At 57.5% G+C, this 18,445-nt stretch overlaps 1 protein-coding gene across 1 annotated transcript in view; it reads left to right on the top strand.

Moving 5' to 3' along the window:
• Positions 1-18,445, top strand: part of Hdac4 (histone deacetylase 4) — a 254,151-nt gene that overhangs the window by 128,196 nt on the left and 107,510 nt on the right. The window contains exon 4 of the mRNA XM_026379669.2: positions 12,335-12,579. Within this exon, the coding sequence (XP_026235454.2) occupies positions 12,335-12,579 (245 nt within the window). The remainder of the gene's footprint in view (positions 1-12,334; positions 12,580-18,445) is intronic.

Genomic DNA, 18,445 nt, shown 5'->3' with positions numbered 1-18,445 from the left:
CAGTGCTGGTGCTTCAGAGCTGCTGCTGGGGTCCCCTGGTGCCCAGAGCGCGTGCTCAGAACAGGGCAGTGTCTCGCCACGCTCAGAGCAGGGCAGTGTTGCCACGCTCAGAACAGGGCAGTGTCTCACCACACTCAGAACAGGGCAGTGTCGCCGCGCTCAAACAGGGCAGTCACAGTGCTTGGTGGCCGGAGCTTTGTGCCCTGGTGTCATTCTGCGTGCTTGAGAGCTCTGGAGTTTGAAGTGTATCCAGAGAGCAGTGCACAGTGTCTGCGGCACATGCAGCCAGGATGGGGCCTGATGACCCCACGCTGGCTCAGGGCCGGCTGGAGTGACTAGTTTGCGGTGGCCACATCTGAAGGGCATAAGGTCGTGCACTGGGTCCCATTGGGCAGTGCCAGGAGCACCTCCTTCAGAAAAGAGCAGATAGCCAGCTTCCATGGCACCTGCTTGGGGCGCAGCCCCCTACTGCTGAGTATGTTGATGACGGAGACAGTGGTGTTCCCTTTCCCGGCCTGTCCTTGGCATGTCCTCCTCCTGGCAAGTTGTACCGTAGGGACTGGTCAGGAAACAGGCTGCAGGCCAGGTAACTTCCCAGGTGTCACGTGGGTCGGGCGGCTGACTCTAAGGAGTGCCCAGGGTTCTCCTAACCTGAACCTGCACCCACCCGACCCACAGTGCCACCGTGCCCTCCTAGTTGGGCAGTCGGTGTTAAGGTGGGTTCTAGAAGGCTCAGTTGGAATGCCCACTGTGGCCACAGGGTGGGCGCACACGGGAGCTCAGCCTCCACCACCTTCTGCCACCGAGGGGCGCCTTCCTTTCTCAAGCGCAGGAAGCCTTCTGTTTTAAAGTCCCAGCTGTTCCTGTTGAGTGATAATGGTTCCCGTCGTGGCCCAGCTGTGAGGCGAGACACCTATGCATCCTCTCAGTGCTGCTGAGAAGGAAATTCTGAAGTCCTTTTGTGTAACCCAACCTTATGTAAACCAGAAGGACAATTGCTGGTGGGATTTGTAACCTAGGACAACTTGTTTGTGTATTTGTTTACTGGGGACTAAACCCAGGGGTGCTTTACCACTGAGCTATAGCCCATTCCTTTTTTATTATTTATTTTCAAAATTTAGAGATGAGGTCTCTGTGTATTGCTGAGGCTGGCCTTGAGTTTGCAGTCCTCCTACCTGGACACCCTAGTTGCTGGGATTACAGGCCTGCACTACCACACCTGGCTGAAGCCATGTTTGATTTGCCAATCACAGAGTGACTCGAGACTGATGCTGGAGTGAGCAGGAGAGAGCCGCACTGTGGTGTGGAGGAGGTGTTGCTCCGTGATGGTGATGTGGCTGGGCGCTGTCAGGTGTCCACAGCACAGGCCCTGTGACTTTCCACCTCTGCAGCTGGGCTGTGCAGAGTGCTCAGGAAGGGGGCATCAGCTCTGCTGCTGCTGTGTGCTCGCAGCAGTATGTTCCAGTCCTATCTCATTCTTTAGACTCTCAGAGCAGAGCCTCAGGGGGTATCCTGTTGGAGGCCAGGCATAAGCTCTTCCCACCAGGGGAGGGAGGAGGCCTGCTGGGTTAGTCTCCAGGAGGTCCCTCGACATTTCTTGAGAGCCACCTACCAAGCACATGCCATGCCAGGTTTTGGCTCTGAGCTGGTGTTCATTCCTAATTATGAATACTGTCCTTCCAAAAGGTAGCCTTCCTTCTGGGGAATATAGAGCAGATTAGGGGTGTGAGGGTTTCCTGAAGAACATTAGGACAGTTCTGAGATAGGAAGCGGGGCTGACTCTTCCTTTGCAGCTGACGGAGAGCAGAGGAGCCCAGCTGGTTGGCCACCTCCAGACAGACTCTGGCTGGGGCAGCCAGTGCATGGCCAGGGACTGTGCCTGAAGCCTGCACTCCGACTGTGCCTTGACTGCCAGGAGAGCACCTGCCTGTGGCACAGGGACATCCGTCATGCCTGGGGCCGAGGCAGGGAGCTCTTAGCCACTCTGTTGGATGCTAGGCCACAAGATCTGCATTTCTGGCCAAGTTACAGTGAAGCACCTGGTGGGTAGGGCCTTCCGTGTGTTGGCCAGCTCCTTCCTTCCTCCAGAGGGAGGAGCCTTGGAAGGTCTGCAGGGCCGTCTTGCCCACTTGCCATCTGCTCCTGGGAGCAGGTTGTGGGGAAAGGGCACACCGAGAGAGCCAGCCAGCCTGAGTGCACCCTGTATGCAGCCCACCATGGCCGTGGCCAGCAGGTGAGGTCTTTGAGTTTATCATGCATTTCAAAGGACTTTTAAGAATCTTGACAGATGAGGAAGGAACACCCCTGAGTTTGAGGGTTCCTGGGCCTCTCCATGCAGCTGGACATGCAGCTGGAAGCGAGTCCAGGCCTGTGAGGTGCTGGGGAAGACGCAGCGAGGGCAGGAGGAAGGAGGTCGGCCATGGGGTCCTGTGGAAGGAGACTCTGAAACGCATTCCTGTAGGGCATCTGTGTTGAAAACGGATTATCTGCTGTATCCCACCTGTGGGCAAACAGGAGGACCACAGGTTTGGGCCAGCCTGGGGAGCGCAGTGAGGCCCACAGGCTGGGGCAGAGCTCAGGGCAGCACGTCCCTGGTTCAGTCCCCGTGCTGCCAGCCAACAGAAACCCTAGATGAAACAGTCTTCTCTCTCCAGGGGGTTTGGTTGTCAGGGAGCTGGCCTTAGAGCCCTGGTCGGATGTCAGAGGCCAGGTGCTCAGGCAGGTCAGCCCCCAGCAGCCCCCACAGGGTCCTCTGTGTCCTTGGTGCTCTAGGGAGCAATGTAATGGGGACATCTGCTTGAGCTCAGGGTGGGGCTCCCCCGGCCTGCAGGAGGCCTGGCTCAGCCCCAGCGTGCAGGGGCAGATGGGGACTTCCTCTAGGGCTGGTGCGTTTTGGAGACTGTTTCCTTTATTTGTTTTTTCTCCAGGAAGATGAGTGAGAATGTTTCGCCTGGTGCTTGAGTGGAATTTCAGTACAGTGCTACACGCGCGTATGTATGTGCATGTGTGTGAACCTGGGCTACTTTACATTCAGTGGTTCATGTGGGAGATGTGTGGGGTTCCTAGGGGAGAAGGAAACTACACGATATGGTCCTGATTAAAACACGTGAACTAGAAGCCATAGCTGAAGTGTGTGTGTACATAGACACACACGTATGTGACATTTATATATATGTATGAGTATATGTATGTATACTTAAGAGTATATTTGCCTTTACAACAAATTAGGGTTTACTGTGTTAAAAAATAAAGTTGGGGGCCTTGTACGATACACTGTACCTTTTATGAGCTGAGCCACGGCTGTGAATATGTAGTGACTTAGTGTGTCTACCACAATACCACCCTGAGGGCTTGTTCTGCCCTTTCATGATTCAGGATGCCCCCCAGAACCGGGGATGGAGCCGGGGTGCTGCACCGTGGAGCTCCATGCCCAGCTCTTCAGCTCTTCTTGTTGTGACACAGGGTCTCAGGCTGGCCTCACTTGTGGTCTGTTTCAGCCTCTGTCATGGTGACTTCTTATTTTTATTATCTTTTACTGAGGTTGAGCCTAGGGGCTCCCTACTACTGAGTTATATTCCTTTCTTTCTTTTCTTTTTCTTTCAAATTCTGAGATAGGGACTTGCCAAATTGCTAAGATCGGCCTCAAATTTATAATCTTGGTGCCACACTCTCCGGAGTCCCCAGGATCACAGGTGTGTGTCACCCCACTCATCTGTTGTCCTTGCTTGTGTCCTGGGCCCTCCAGTTGGATCTCAGCCTGGAAGCCGGAATGTGGTTGGCAGAATAATGTGCCCCTCAGAGACTGGGACTGTTCCACATGGCAGAGGGACTTTGCAAATGGGTTTAGGTCAGGGCTCTTCGATGGGGAGATGGTTCTGGGCGATGTGAGCAGCTCGTTGTCATCTCCCCGGCCACTGGCAAGAAGTTGGGAGGATCAGAGTTGAGGGGGAGGGATGTGGGGACAGAAGCAGAGGGCAGACTTGAAGACGGACGAGGCCAGGAGCCGGGGAAGCTGGGGCCTCTGGGCGTAGGAGAGGCTGGGAACACATGCCCTAGAGCCTCCAGAGGCCCTTGACTGCTGTACCACAAGCCCATGTCAGAGTTCGGCCCCCAGCACTGTAGGTGGAAGGTGTGTGCTGGGTCACCCACTAAGTTTGTGGTGGCTTGTTGCATCTGGCAGTCACCAGAAACCTGTGAATCCTCAAACAGTGGGATCCTGTGAATCCTCAAACCAGAGTCCCGTCCTTCCTCTCCTTGATGGTGGGTGGGTGTCTGAACTTCTCTGTGCCCAGTGTCCCCATCTGTGGGTTGGGGAGGAGCAGGTGAGCCCTGACCTGCACCTGGTATTTTCCAAAGCCCTTGCTGCACAGTTGACCTAGTTGTCTCCTTGGCTGTCAGCCTCCTGGCTAGGCCATGTGCACTGTGGGGGCAGAGCAGGCCAGGACATGCTCAGTGTGTGCCCAGGAGTGTGGGTGGCCCCTGCTCTCCCCAGGCTTTCCTCCTAGCAACCCTGATGCTGGACTCCCTAGCCTAGGGGCATCAAGTGCCTTCTACTGGAGTTAGAGGAATGGCCCAGGCTCAAGAACACAAACCCGTGGTGAATACGAGATGGAAGCAACTCTTGGGATAGAAACTGATGGGTTTTCAAAAGCAGCAGCAGCAGACCTGGGAGGGTGAGCTAGGGCCGTGGCTGTCCACTGAGGAACCTGGCCTCACGAGTGGCTGGACTTGAGCCATCTTCAGAGAGCCCGAGGAGGGGCGCCAGCGCTGCCGCCCGAGCCCTGCTCTTGCTACACCTGCTCCTTGGGGCCGCCCTGTTGTTTTGGTGGAGTATATTCCTCCTGCCTCTACCTGGGAAGGGTCTGCCATGATCCTGCTGAGGGAGCCACGTCCATCCGTGATGCCCGGCTTGGGTCTCCAGCCTCCAGCCTCCAGCCCTGGCTTTGCCTCGGAGGGCCGTGCTGAACCCCCACCCCTTCTTGCTCCTGCCCCATTTTTCCAGCCCCTGGCCACCTTGTGTTCCTGGCTTCTGGGGAGACCGTCGTTACAATACCATGCCTCCTGGGCCTGGGCCTGTTCTTGGGGTGGGTGGAAGAGGGGCAACAGTAAGCCGGTGGACAGGTCACTCCAGGGGAGCACCTTTGCTGGGAGTTTTCACATGAGTCTCTCCTCAGTGTGCTCCTGGTGCAGCCAGCGGGAGTGGGGGGCACCATCTATTGTCCTTCCCGAGGGCCAGGAGCTGGGTGCTTCCTAGCCTGATGCTTTGCCTGGAGAAGGCCCGGTTGGACCTTTCCTGGGGTGCACGCTCAGCCCCACAGCCCTGGCCCTGGGTGTGCCAGCTGTGCTGTCCTGTCTCAGGTCAGCACCCAGCTCCTGCCCTCGGCCTGCGGGCACCACGCCTGAGCACTGTGGGGGGACAAGGGGCAGCCCCAGTATGAGGGCACTTTCAAGGTAAGAGGTGTCAGGAGAATGTGAGGCTGGAGGGGGGGAGCACAGCTCCACCAGCCCAACTCTCTCCTGCCTTCCCTTGCTAGGTGCCCCCAGGACCAATGAGCCCTGTACCCGGGCTCTCTGGGCACAGGTGGTGAGCCAGGAGGCTGGAGGGAGGGGCCGCCTTTCCTGGCACAGGTGCTCTGTCCTGGGCCCCTCCTAGATTCTGGAGGCAGAAGGCAGAAACAGGGGGCCGTGCCTGGGTGTGTGTGCTCACCTTTGGCTTCCCTACTCTGCACGGGAGACCCAGCTCCAAAGTCAGGATCAGCATGGGCAGGCGCCCTCACTCCTGGCCAGGGACACTCCCGTGAACACCTTCCTGCATCTTGTTTGTGTTAATTTTTTACTTTTGATTTCACTTGAAACAAAATAAAATCAAATCAGCCTTTTCCTGTACTATGTTTTTTTTTCCAAGTATGTTTTCTATTTTAGTTTGTTGTTGACATAAGCTGTTTCTTGGGTATTGCTTATATCCATATTTATGAGGCAAAGAGAGGTGACATATTACGAAATTCACCTGTTTGAAGCTACAATAGGAGCACTTTTGTTTTTTACATTCCTACAGAATATTTTAAGTCTTTAGGTTAAAAAGTATTCCTGACTTCTCTGTGTCATCCGTGCGCGCGCGCGCGCGCGCACACACACACACACACACACACACACACACGAGGTTAATAGGATAATTGTAATTCAGTTAAGAACTCCTTTGGGAAGATAATATTGCATATAAGTTAGAATTTGAATGGAGCTTGGATATGCTTGTTCAGTCCTTTTGAGTGATAGTTTTAATAAGCCATGTCCTGGGAAGTTCCCAGGCAAGATGGCAGACTGAGCACATGCATCTCACTTCACTCATTCTGGAAATTCATCGAAAGACTCCAGTACCATGTCCATGTCCTAAGTTCCAGCCCAGTCACTAGGCTCACCCAACACCGGGTTCTGGTCTCCAAATACTCTTTCTCCCTGAAGAGAAATGTATAAGAGTTTCCAGGACATTTTGTCACAGAAGAGTCTGGGGTCTGCTTTCCGAGACCCTTAGCAGGTGTTAGAAGGACCAGGAGCCAACCCAGGGGCTCCCTCTGACCAAGGACAGGATCATGTGAGCATTGTAGGAACCATGGTCATGGCCACACTAGGCGCTGAGGGCATGTGAGCCGGGGCAACAGCAGATGACAGAAATGAGCTCCCAGGAGCCATCGTCCTCCAGATGTGGCCATCCAGTTTGTCAGTTAAAAGTAGAGCAGGTGGGCTGGGGTTGTGGCTCAGTGTAGAGCACTTGCCTGGCATGTCGGAAGCACGGGGTTCGCTTCTCAGCACCACATACGTATACATAGAGATCCATTGACAACTAAAAATAAATTAAAAAAATAGAGCAGAAGTCCTGCAAAACTCTCGGAGGCGAGGATGCACATTTGAGGAGATACGTGTGAGTCAGCGTGAGACAGAGGGAAGGGAGCCAGCATGGGACGCAGGCTGCAGGCTGCTCTGGGAGACCTGAACCGGGTTGGAAGTCCAGGAGGCAGAGCAGAGCAGGGGTGGCGTCCCTGAACCAGTACCCCAGGGAGTCGGCGCAGCAGGGTGGGGATGTCCTGAGCAGGGCTGGAGCCGCCCCATGGGGGGGACCTGTGAGGCTTCCCCACAGGCAGCACTCGGGAGTTCCAGGACAGGAGACCAGGAGGTCAGGGTGGCTTCCCGTTTTCAGTGACAGCACTGGGAGCAGGAAGACATGGAGCTTCGCCTTTGCAGTTCCCGAGGAGGATGGTCTTCAAGCTGGAATACTGTGATGGCCAGAACAGTGGTGCCCGCGGGCAGCCTGAGCTTGTCTCAGACATGGACAGGAGTCATGGATCTCCTTTCCCAAGATCCAGTCTGGCCTGAGTTCCTGAAGAGGAAGAGCAAAGCCGGGGTCCAGGAGCAGCTGGAAGGAGACGGGAGAGTCCGGCTCCCAGGGGAGGAGGAAGCAGATCAAGCCTAGTGGTTGTGCAGGGGACAGGGCGGACTGGCTAGGCGGGAGCAGTTCAGCCTCCAGTGCAGTGTGACCAGGGCCAGCTTGCTGCTGCTGACTTCACCCCAGGACACAGTGGCCAGGAAAGCCTGCTTGGACCTTCCTGTACACCTGGCCTGCCTTGGCCCCACTGTCCCAGTCTCGCCCCGCCCTGCTGTGCTGCTCAGCCACCTGAGGACCCTCACTCCTCCCCAGGGCCTTCTGCCTGGCCGCTCCTGAGTGCCACGGGTGGCCACGGCGTGGCACAGCTTGCTCCCAGACCATGTCCTTGGGCATTCTGTCTGTTCCACAGATGCTAGAGCCAGGATGGCCTTGGCTTCCTGGGACCACTCATGACGCCATCCCAGAGCGGAGGGCAGGCTCTGACTTGAGTCCCTCCCGCCCTGGGAGCATGGTGGCCTGCCCTTGCCCCACGTCTGCTTGAAGCCCGCAGTCCTCCCCCACCAAGAGTGTGCTTGGAGAGCTGTAGGTGCAGGGGTGGCAACCTGGAGAGGAGCCAGAGGAAGCCCCCGGGAGCCAGCGCCCTTCCCAGGGTGGGGGGCGGCAGACCCCAGCTCCGTCCGACGACAAGTCCTCGGAGCGATGTTTGGTTGCTTCCTCATGGGCTCCCGTGCGGGCTAAGGCTCGTTCTGCAGGGCCAGCACCCCGTCCCAGCCGCCCCGCAGGAGGAGAGCGTGCTTACGTGGCTGAAAGCTGGGCTTCCCCTCGCTGTGACCCCGACTCTGGAGTGCTCTCTGGAGAACACAGCGGCTTTCACTGTCTGTGTGACGCCATGCAGTGTGTCCGGAGAAGAGGAGCCGACTCGTGTCATGGAAAATTAGCGTCCTTCTTTGTGACGGTGCCTTTGGGAAGGAAAGGCAGACTGACAGGCCTTCCTGTTGTGCCAGGGGCTCCCTCCAGGCTGCCTGCGCCTCTCCTGGGGCTCTGAATGCCGGCTTTGTGCCCTCCCGACGTCAGGGGCCTCTGGTGCTGCGCGCTCCTCGAGGCGGGCGTGGGGAAGCGCTTTGTGTCTCCGTGGAATATTCATGAGAATACAGGCTTTTCTGTGTGGATGCCGAGGCTGCAGGAGAAGCTCTCATTGTCTGCCCAGGGCACTCTGGGGCAGAGGACCAGCAGGCCTCTTTGGGGAACTCGAGGCATTTCCAGGGTTTTTGATACAGAAATAGCTCAAGTCACGTTTGACGTAGCCCCAGTGCCGTGCAAGTGGGTGGAGATTGTGGTTCCCGGCTCTGCAGCTGGCTCCCCGGCAAGGCCTGGCATAGCTTGGCCGCAGCCCCACCACCTGGCCTCCTGATGCTGGCACTGGGAGGGCAGGCGGGGTTGCCCAGCAGCCTGTGGGTGGGTCTCCTTGTCTGCAAGATTTGAGTCCTTGTTTTTGTGTCCATCTGCGGAGGCAGCTTTGTTCGTGGACACGAGGCAGCAGCAGTGGTGGGCTAGGGGACTGGGGTGCTGACGAATGTCATCTGATTTCTCTGCTCCACTTCTAACTGGCATGGCTGAGGCTGGTGTTCTGGGTGGTACCTCAAGACAGTGAACCAAGGCTGAGTGTCGTCCCGTTCCAACATGTGGTGAAAAAGGAGGAGCCACCAAGAGGCTGCTCCGAGCCCGTGGGCCCTCTGCAGGCAATGCTGCTCCCACTCGGGGCTTTCAGAAGCAGCCTGGTCCGGCTCCCCAGGCAGAGCAGGGCTGTCTGCAGCCTCCTGCTGCCCAGTGGCTCTCAGCTGGGACCTGCACTCACGGTATGGTGTCAGACCAGCATGTGCCGTGGCAGTGCCCCACCACTGTTTTGCTCTCCATGTCTGGCGCATGCCAGCCACCTGCTGCTGGTATGGGACAGGCCTGTGCTGGCCACCCTCCTCCTGAGCTGTGAGGCCCTGGGCATGCATGGGAAGACCTGGATAGAGTTGGGACCTGGGAACGGATGGCATCTGCACGGAGGTTCAGACATGTGCGTCGGGGCCAGAGACAAGGCCAGTCTGTGCAGGGCGAGCTCCGGCTGTGTCCTCAGCCGTGTGTGCCTGTGTGCCCCTGGCTCTGCTGACCACTTTGTAGTCCAGTTTGGGCATTCCTTTTAAGATGAAATTTAAATCAATTTGGGGGCTCTTATAAGTTTCCAAGAAAATAGCTTCAAAAACCACTTGAATCAATGCCTTAGGAACTACAGCATTAATAGGTTGAGTGCATTGGATAAAAAAAGATAAAGAAAAAAGGGAACCCCACAATAAAGCCTCCCCTCGCTGTTCTCACCCCCTGTCCACCCCCCCCCCCCCCCGTGGGGACGGCCCTCACAGCACTCCTTCCTTTCCTAGCCCTTCCTAGTGGTCAGCCTGTGCATACTCAGCCGTGAAGGGCGCATGGCCAGCGTCACCTGGGTGGGGAGGGACCCTCGGGTGCCCCACCAGGCCTCTGCCCCTGAGGAGATGGCGTCCACATCGTGGCCAGGTTAATGCTGCTCCCATGAGGGACTTTGGACGGGAGTCGTGGTCCCATATAGAGGTTTGTTTCCAGCTGCACAATGTGAGGAAGGTCCTAGTAAGGGAGCATTGCCAGCTGGTGTATGGCAGGTGACATGGCGCTCTGAACAGCCCTGTCCTGCCCACCACCTGGAGCTGCCTCTCCCTCCCACCCTCCCTCGGCCCCAGGGCAGCAGCGATGCTCTGGCCCTCGCAGGGGCAGGTGCTTCCCGAGCTGGGCATTAAGACCCTCTGTGACGTGGGGCCCCTGGACTCTTGTGAGGCTCCCTTCGGTCTCTGTGAGGTGCACCCTCACAGAGTCCTGTGTGGACACCTGCCCAGAGGGAAGGAGTTGAGGCCGCAGCATCAGGAGGGGGCCACACCTGCCCCCCTGAGCTCCTTTTCGGCTCTCCCTGCCTGCCGAGTATTTCACTAAGGCAAGCGCGGGAGAACACTGGTGTTTGTGACCAGCACTGTGTACGCGGGTTTTACAGCACGCTCTACCTCATGGTAGAGAGGACCTCGGGGTCGGGAAGGAAAGGAGTGCAGCCTCATCCCCACGCGTGGGCGAGAGTGGAGTGGGCACTGCTGCTGGTCCTGCCCCTCGGGCACACCCGAGCCAGGAGCCTGGTGAGACAAGGCCTGGCACCCAGTTCAGACAGGTGCACACTTCACAGGCCACGCTGCCCGTGCACGTGCTGAGGCCTCTGGTCACCTGCAGCTTGCTGTTGAGGGCGAGTCACCTAGTGGACCTCTGTGACCCTGGGGCAGCGGGCCAGGGCAGGAGCCAGGGTGCTGCTGCACCTTGAGGGGAGGACACTGATGCCCACCAAGGAAGCCCATGGCCTGCTTCAGCAGCATCCCTCCCTCCCTCCCTCCTGGGTCCCATCCTGGACTCTGCCCAGGAGGCCACTGTTAGGGAGGACACCAGGTGACTCTGGGCAGCACCTGGGTCAGCATCAGTGCTCCCTCCTGTGCCCAGGCCAGCTCCACAGCAGCCTTCCACCCGTGCTTCAGCAGAGGCGGGCCGAGGGCCAGCACAGGGCCCAGCAGTGTGAGGCCTGCATCTGGCCAGGGACCTGCTGCCTAGGCAGTGACCCCAGAAATCCTCTGGACTGAGGTACAACAGCTACTTACAGCCTGGCCCACCTGGATGGGGAGGTCCATGACTGTGGAGTAGATTTCTGCTAGGAACTAGGCCATGGCCAGGGTCAGTGTGAGGCGGTGGCATCTGGGACTGGAAGGTCCTGTAGGCTATCAGGTTACTGACCTGCTGACAGGGCTGCACCAGCCTAGGTCACGAGAGAGAGGTGCTGACCTGAGGGACAAGCAGTCAACCCTCTCTGGGCCTTTGAGATGCCTGAGCCTGAGCCCTCCCAGGGGAGCTCCTGGTCCCTCCTCTGGCCCTGTGGTCCATGTTTCGGGCTGATGGAGAGAGGTGACCAGGGTAGGGAGCCATGCAGGGGATACTTGCAGGCCTCACCCAGGCCCAGCGGTCGTCTCAGCGCTGCCCACTGGCATCCTGGACCCACACCTGAGGACACTGGTGCATGGTGAGCCCCCGGCTGCTCACTGCTGCTCCTGGCACGGCCATGTGCTGGGCTGCGCAGGGGGTCCGTGTGCGACGCGTCCCTGGGTTCTGCACCATTTTTCTCACTGTAAGATGGGCTACTCGGGGCCGGAGACGGACTCAGCACTGGCCTCTGGTCAGTCACGCCGCAGCTCTTCCGAGCGGTGATGGGGGTGGTGGGGTGCGGAAGCCAGCTGATGTGCCTGTGCTGCCAGCCAGGGGCACCCTGCACTGGCTGTGGTCGGGTAAACATGTTTTCAAAAGGGCACTCACGTCACCATGGAAACTGGCTCCCGCAGCATCTATCTGGACCACTTCTGTGGCACACGCTGTTCTTGGGGCTCACACACAACTCTGCAGTGGCTTCTTGGGAAGAGGAGGAAGGGGCAGAGGGGAGAGCGGGCAGTTTTCCCATGCTTGCGCAGGCACGCGGCTTGCTCTTTGGCTGACCAGAGCCTTTTCCTGTGTTTTCCCCTTTATTCATCTCAGACACGACACCTGGCAGGCCACTAGGCCTGGGATGGGGTCCTCTGGGAGCAGGGCCTCTGTGGTGCGGGTGGGGCAGAGGAAAGGGCTGGTACGAGCACACCTCCTGCTCTGAACTTCTGGCCTCTGTGACCTTCGAGTTAGAGGGCTGGAGTCCGTGTCCTGAGCCTGTTGACCCAGGGGCTAAGGTGGGGCTTCGGGACTTCCAGAGTCCTTCAGCCCCCGGGAGCCCCATGGCTGTGGCCAGCGGGGTTGTGTAGGGAGGGAAGGCACCCTGGGGCCAGCTCTGCACCACAGTGACGCGCTGTCTGTGCTGTGCTCTCTCTGCAGTGGACGTGGCCTCGGCACTGCCTCTGCAAGTGGCCCCCACGGCAGTGCCCATGGACCTGCGCCTGGATCACCAGTTTCCCCTGCCTGTGGCGGAGCCGGCGCTGCGGGAGCAGCAGCTGCAGCAGGAGCTCCTGGCACTGAAGCAGAAGCAGCAGATCCAGCGGCAGATCCTCATTGCCGAGTTCCAGCGGCAGCACGAGCAGCTGTCCCGGCAGCACGAGGCCCAGCTGCACGAGCACATGAAGGTGAGCAGCTGCGGCTCCTGGCCTCCTGCCCTGAGGAGCCAAGACCCTGGGCCAGGTGGCACCTGCCCTCCTGCCCCTGAGGAGGGCTGACACCCAGGGACCAGGTGGCCCTCTGGTGACACCAGCTCTCCTCTGCCCCTGAGGCTCTGTCTCACTTTGTGGGATGCTAAGACCCATGGACCAGGTGGGCTTTAATGAGGCCTGCGTGTCTGGGTGTCGTGTAGGATGTGGGGTGCTGAGATGAATGGCGTCTCAGGGCCACAGTGTGGAACATCCTTCTAGAAACACACCTGTGCCCAGGAACATTGCCCAGCCACAAGCACCAGGTAGCACAGTTCCCTCACAGTTCCCCAGCCCCTTGCCGTCGGTCTGGGACCTCTCTCTCTTACCTAGTTCTCTACGTGTTTCATGACTGCAAGGAGTTGAGTCTGTTTTAATTTGAAAAGAGTAAGAAGAAAGTGCTAATAAAGACCTCCTTTGGCACTTGCTCTTCATGGCTACTTGAGGGTCTGATGAAGGGGGAGTGCCTTCTCTCTGTGCAGTCAGCTCACCGGGAGGCTGGCCGGCCTGATGTCTGTGGCCACGAAGCGCTGGCTGCATGAGCGCCACTCGGAGCGCCGTGGCAGCCGGAATGCACAGTTGATGCTGAACTTACATAGGTCACATTAATGTTTCTAGGAGCCACGTTAAAGAGCTCCCAGAGCCCGCCCAGCCAGGTTGTGTAAGTTATCCTTGCTGTGTGACAAAGCCACCATGCTGCTGAGCGGCTTTGGCAGGAACTACACATTGCCTCTGCTTCTGGGGTGAGGAGTCCAGGAGCAGCCAGCTGTGGTCCTCACTGAGGGCCTCAGGAAGTTGCAGTCCGTGTCAGTCTCATCCAGAATGCTGTGGGGACCCTAGTGTGAGGGTGTGTCTCAAGCTCCTCTTGCCACTGTGGGCAGGAGCCTCAGGTTCTCGCTGTGGCTGCTCCCAGCATGCAGCAGCCTTCCCGGAGGCAGATGGCCATCCAGAGAGCCCTTGTTGGAGATCCTGGTCTGGGGAGTGGTGCCTCAGCCCTGTGCATGTTCCTCCCATTCCAGTGCCTCTTGTGCACTGTGGGTGGGTCCTGGACAAGGGCTTGTCTGCGGGCCTCCTGGCAGGTTGCTGGGAAGCTGCCATCGCTGCTCTCTCCAGTAGTGCACTCCAGAGCCGGGCTTGCCCTGGAGAAGGGCCCCTGTGGCAGCTCCGAGGCTCCTCCCAGGGGTATGTGCTTTAGAGGTGGTCCTGGGAGCTTTGTCCTTGGCCCTCCCAGCCTTAGGAGATGGGTCGGGGAAGCTCCCTTCTGGGCCTGAGCTGCCCAGGGCCTTGTGGTCATCTTCTGCTGTGGTCAGCAGGCTTTGGCAGCAGTAGCTGCTGCTGCTTCTTGCTCCTGGGTCTGGGGCAGGTGGTTGGGGGCTCCACAGGCCAGGCCCTGAGCTCTCCTGATATTCCTCCTGTCTGGCAGGCCTGGGCCTGCTGGTCTCTGTGCCATGGACAGAGCAGACTCACTGCCCACTGGGAGTCTGACCATGGGTGTTGTGCTCAGCCTCTGGACTACGGGACGGGGAGAGAGTCTCTGCGGCTGGCCTTGGGCAGTAATGTGTTCCAGTCGGATGGCACAGTCAGTGGAAGTCATTCCAGGAAGGGCCTGCAGCTATCGTGGTGGCCTGGACATGCTGGCCTTTTGTAACTAATTGGGAGCAGCCTCACCAGTAAACAAAAAAAGTTGTATGTGTCAAGCTGCATTTCTGTGACCCCTAAAAGCAAAAGGTTAAAATGCAGCCTCCCCTCAGGCCTCCCTGCACATGGCCAGCCCCACACAGAGCCCAGCCTGACTCTACAGAAGGATCCTAGCCTGGAGCCACCACACACCCACTGCAGTCTCCTAGAAATTGGAAGGTAGGGCACCTGCTAGGGCACAGGCCAATGTGTCCCTGCCCTGCCACCGACAGGCCGGCTGCTGCCTGGCAGCTCTGGGCCACCCTATCAGCCCGGTCGTTGCTCCTCGGGCCGTGAGGGCACTTGTGGCACTGGCTTCCTTGCAGATGCTTGCTGAAGTGGGCTTTCCCTGCAATGCTCCTTTCCTCAGCCCTGTGAGGTGGGGCCCCTGCCAGCGCACAGGAGGGAAGATGGCAGGGCCCGAGGGGAAGACGCTCCACGCGGTGTTCTTCCTGTGTCGGTTGCATTGGCAGCTTTTATAAGGAAGTAAAAGAGAAACTCAGAAATAAAACAAATCCTGCCAGGTGAGAGGGTCATCGGGGCAGTCCCAGGAAGCAGGACACAGGATGAAGACCCTGGGTCGAGGTTGCTCGAGCTAGGTCCCACCTCCCTCCCCTCCTGCCCAGGGATTGCCTGGCTGCTCTGAGCTGGAAGCGGGCTCTCCCACCCGGCCTCCCTCAGCACCTGGGGTTTAGGCTGGGCCGTGCTCCTCATGGCCACCACACTCCTGGGAGAGCCCCTGATCTGCAGTGCGGACCCTCTGAGAGGTGCTGGGGGCCTCAGAAACCCAATGGCAAGAAAGAAGCTCAAAGTTGTATTTCTCTTTGCATTTTAATCATTTATTTTATTTTTTCATTAAAATGGAGATCATAAAAGCCTTTAAGCTGCAGTCGCATCATTGCACGAACACTCCTTTGTTTTGATGGCTTAAACTTGTTCCATTCCTCAATACTGCTAGCGACTGGCGCGGAGTTCGTCAGACAGGTTTCTTGAACACACAGTCTAATTAGTGTCATGAAATCATCAGTGAATTTGAATAGAATTTCATAACTGGAATGGGAGTAGTTTTTCGGATGTAACTCACCTTGTTAATTTGGGTAAATAAGGTCTGCACGAGGTCGGGCTGCTCAGGTCACCTCCCCACCCCACCCTGTCCCATGCGTCCACTGCCATTTCTCGGCTCTTCACATATTCCACCTACCCTTTTTGGCTGAGGAATTCGGTGTTTGCGTTACTGTGACAGTGTGCATGTGTCACAGCTGAGCCCCCAGCACAGCACAGTGACTCGTCTTGGTTTTCCTGGAGGTGATGATTTCCCACTTTCCCATTTACTGACCTTCTGTGGCCTGAGGCGAAGCCAGTCCCACAGCCTCAGAGACCTGTGTGCAGCCTGGAGGGAGTGACCAGGAGCCTGGGTATGCTCCAGAAAGGAGCCCTGAGCTGGGAGCAGTGAGTCACAGTGTGTGGGTCCACAGGTGTCCTGCAGAGCGGGAACGGGGCAGGCTTTGCAAGCCTGAGAGGGGCCCCTGAGCTGCTGAAGCCCAGGCCGCCAGGCACAGTGGCTGCTGCAGGCCCCAGCCAGGCCCAGCCAGGTGTGCTTGTGCCAGTGGTGGTGGCTGCTTCTCCCAGAGCCAGGACCACGCTCCTGGCCTTGGTCATCGGCTGGTCTTAGAGGGCTCATGCCCTCTCGGCTCGGTCCTTCGAGTTTTCTGCATTCCTGTGCCTGGCTCGTGGGGTTGCCGCCGCTCGGAGGCGCCCTGGGGCTGTGATTTTCTGTCTCCCGTGGCAGCGCTGGCCTTCTTGTCATTCCTGCAGGGGTCTCTTAGGACTAAAGGGCACAGTGCAGGGTGCACTATGTGCGGTCACTTGATTGTTAGTGCTGCTGCAAGGTCATCTGCTCCTTCTCTCCTTGTTCTTAACACCAGAACTGCCACCGCTGTCCTGTGCTCATCAAGCCTGTCTGCAGCCCTCCCTGTCCTGGGCCAGCACCACACATGTCAGCTAGAACCCCACTCGGGGCCTATGTCCGCGAGGCCTGCTCTCCCCCACTCACTGCCCCTGCATCCTCCCAGGCAAACCTCAGGACCATTGCCCATGCCATCTCCACGTCACGGTGGAAATGTGTTGAGATTGCAGCTCCTAAGAACTTGCTAACATGGATCTCCACTCTAGGAATATGGTGTCACCAACTGAGTTGAGTGCTTCTGTTCTTAGGAAAAGCCTTTCTATTTTCTCATATAATGCTCATGGATTTTATGTTTTTATTCTTGGGTACTTTATATATATATATATATATATATATATATATATTTGCTAAAAATGAAACTATTACTTTGGTTTTCCCCGCTCATTACTACAGTGTATAGGCAAGCCCCAGAGTTCACTGTTAACTACCAATGCATACAATTTCTTGCGGGTCCTAATAGTTTTTAATTAGTTATTTGATTATTGTATGGTTTTAAAGTAAACTGTCATCTGCAAATAATAATTGTCTCCTTTTTTGATTTAGCTGTATTAACTACAATTTGCATAACCATGTCAGGATCGGAGTTACCTGTGACAACCTCCCTGTCCCCCGTGTGAACAGCACCATAAATGGAAGCCTGGGGAGTGTGAGCTCAGCTCTGTGCCTCTACGGGGCACCCCTGTGCCAGCAGGGCAGGAGGATGCATCAGCCTCCAGCTCCTCCCTGGCCAACAGCATCGGGGTCTCCTCCTGTGACTCGAGACCATCCTTAGGTCTAGGTTTGTCAGAGCAGCTGTTCCTCATGTGGGCCTGGTGGCCCCTGGCGGGGGCTTGGGTGCCCGAGGCACTGTGCCATGCCGTCTTACCTAGAACGAGGCTTGGTGTCTAGCCTGTGGGACCCCCATGTGGCTCTGCCCTGTGCCCTCTTCATGGGGGCGTGGAGAGGAGTGTCCGGGCCACACAGCTGCGTGGCGCAGCCTGGGTATGCGTGAACCCAGCATGTACTTGGAGCACTTGAACAGCAAGCAGGCCGAGTGAGGAAGATCCAGGCCTGCATAGCTCTGTAGGCGCACGACGTGCCATGTGCTGGGCAGTGCCACCGAGGGGAGAAGATACAGTGGGATCTGTCGAGTCCTTGGGGCTGGCCATGGGCAGGACAGTGACCAGCAAGCAGGACGGCTCCACTGAGTCAGTCTTCCCTGCAGTGAGAACAGGGAAGCCTGGCCTCAGATTATGCAGTATTCATCCTGCTGTTAGCCAGAGTGGCCGCTGGGTCAGACTCACCACCTCTCCTGGAATAGTGGGTCCACAAGGTACTAAGCACAGTGGGAGTCCCCATCAGACAGACAGAGGACATGCTGCTTCTGGAACCTCCTTCCAGCACAGTGAGGTCCTCTTTCTCTTCTGAGTGGTCACATTTCCAGGGCCCATTTTCCCCTTGTGGCTGCCTGTGGCTCTGTGCCTCTGGAAGTTTCTCTCTTGCATTTCTGCCCTAGTGCCTCCAGGGAGGGCCTGGGGGACACCAGCATCTCCTGCACACAGGGAGAGACAAAGCCCTGTTCCTGTGGCTGGTGCCCCCCACTGGTGGGTCACGGCAGGGCAGGCCCAGCAGCAGGTACCTCCACACAGGTGTCCTGTGGCCCTTGCACTCTCCTGCCTTTGGCTCTGGTCAGCGGCTCTCCTCTGCTGTCTTTCCACTTGCAGTGACATGCTCAGCTGAGCAGTGGCTTTGTCAGGTGTTGTTACTGGAATCAGACGTCTGGGCTGTCCACTGCTTGAGTGCGTTTAAGAGAGGGTGTTGGTGGGAAGGTGTCCGTTACTCAAGGCTGGCCCTGAATAACAGAGGAGCTGCTCTCCACAGCTCTCTGTGGGCCTGGTGGCACATGCCTGTCATCCCATTGATCAGAAGGTTAAAGCAGGAGGATCACAAGTTCCAGGCCAGCCCCAGCTACTTAGCAAGACCTTGTTTCAAAATACAAAAGACTGAGGTGTGGCTCAGTGGTAGAGTACCCCTGGGTTCAATCCCCAGAACCAAACAAATCACGTGCTATTTTCCTGGGTTCAGGGGTGGGAAGGCATTTGCAGGGAGGGGAGGGGGCAGGTAACCACAGGCCGGCTGGGGTCTCCAAACATTAATCTGCGCTGGTCACGAGGAAGAGTATCA

This window comes from Urocitellus parryii, chromosome 1, assembly GCF_045843805.1.
Source record: "Urocitellus parryii isolate mUroPar1 chromosome 1, mUroPar1.hap1, whole genome shotgun sequence".
Classification (NCBI taxonomy): domain Eukaryota; kingdom Metazoa; phylum Chordata; class Mammalia; order Rodentia; family Sciuridae; genus Urocitellus; species Urocitellus parryii.
This window is presented reverse-complemented; position numbering and strand designations above follow the sequence as displayed.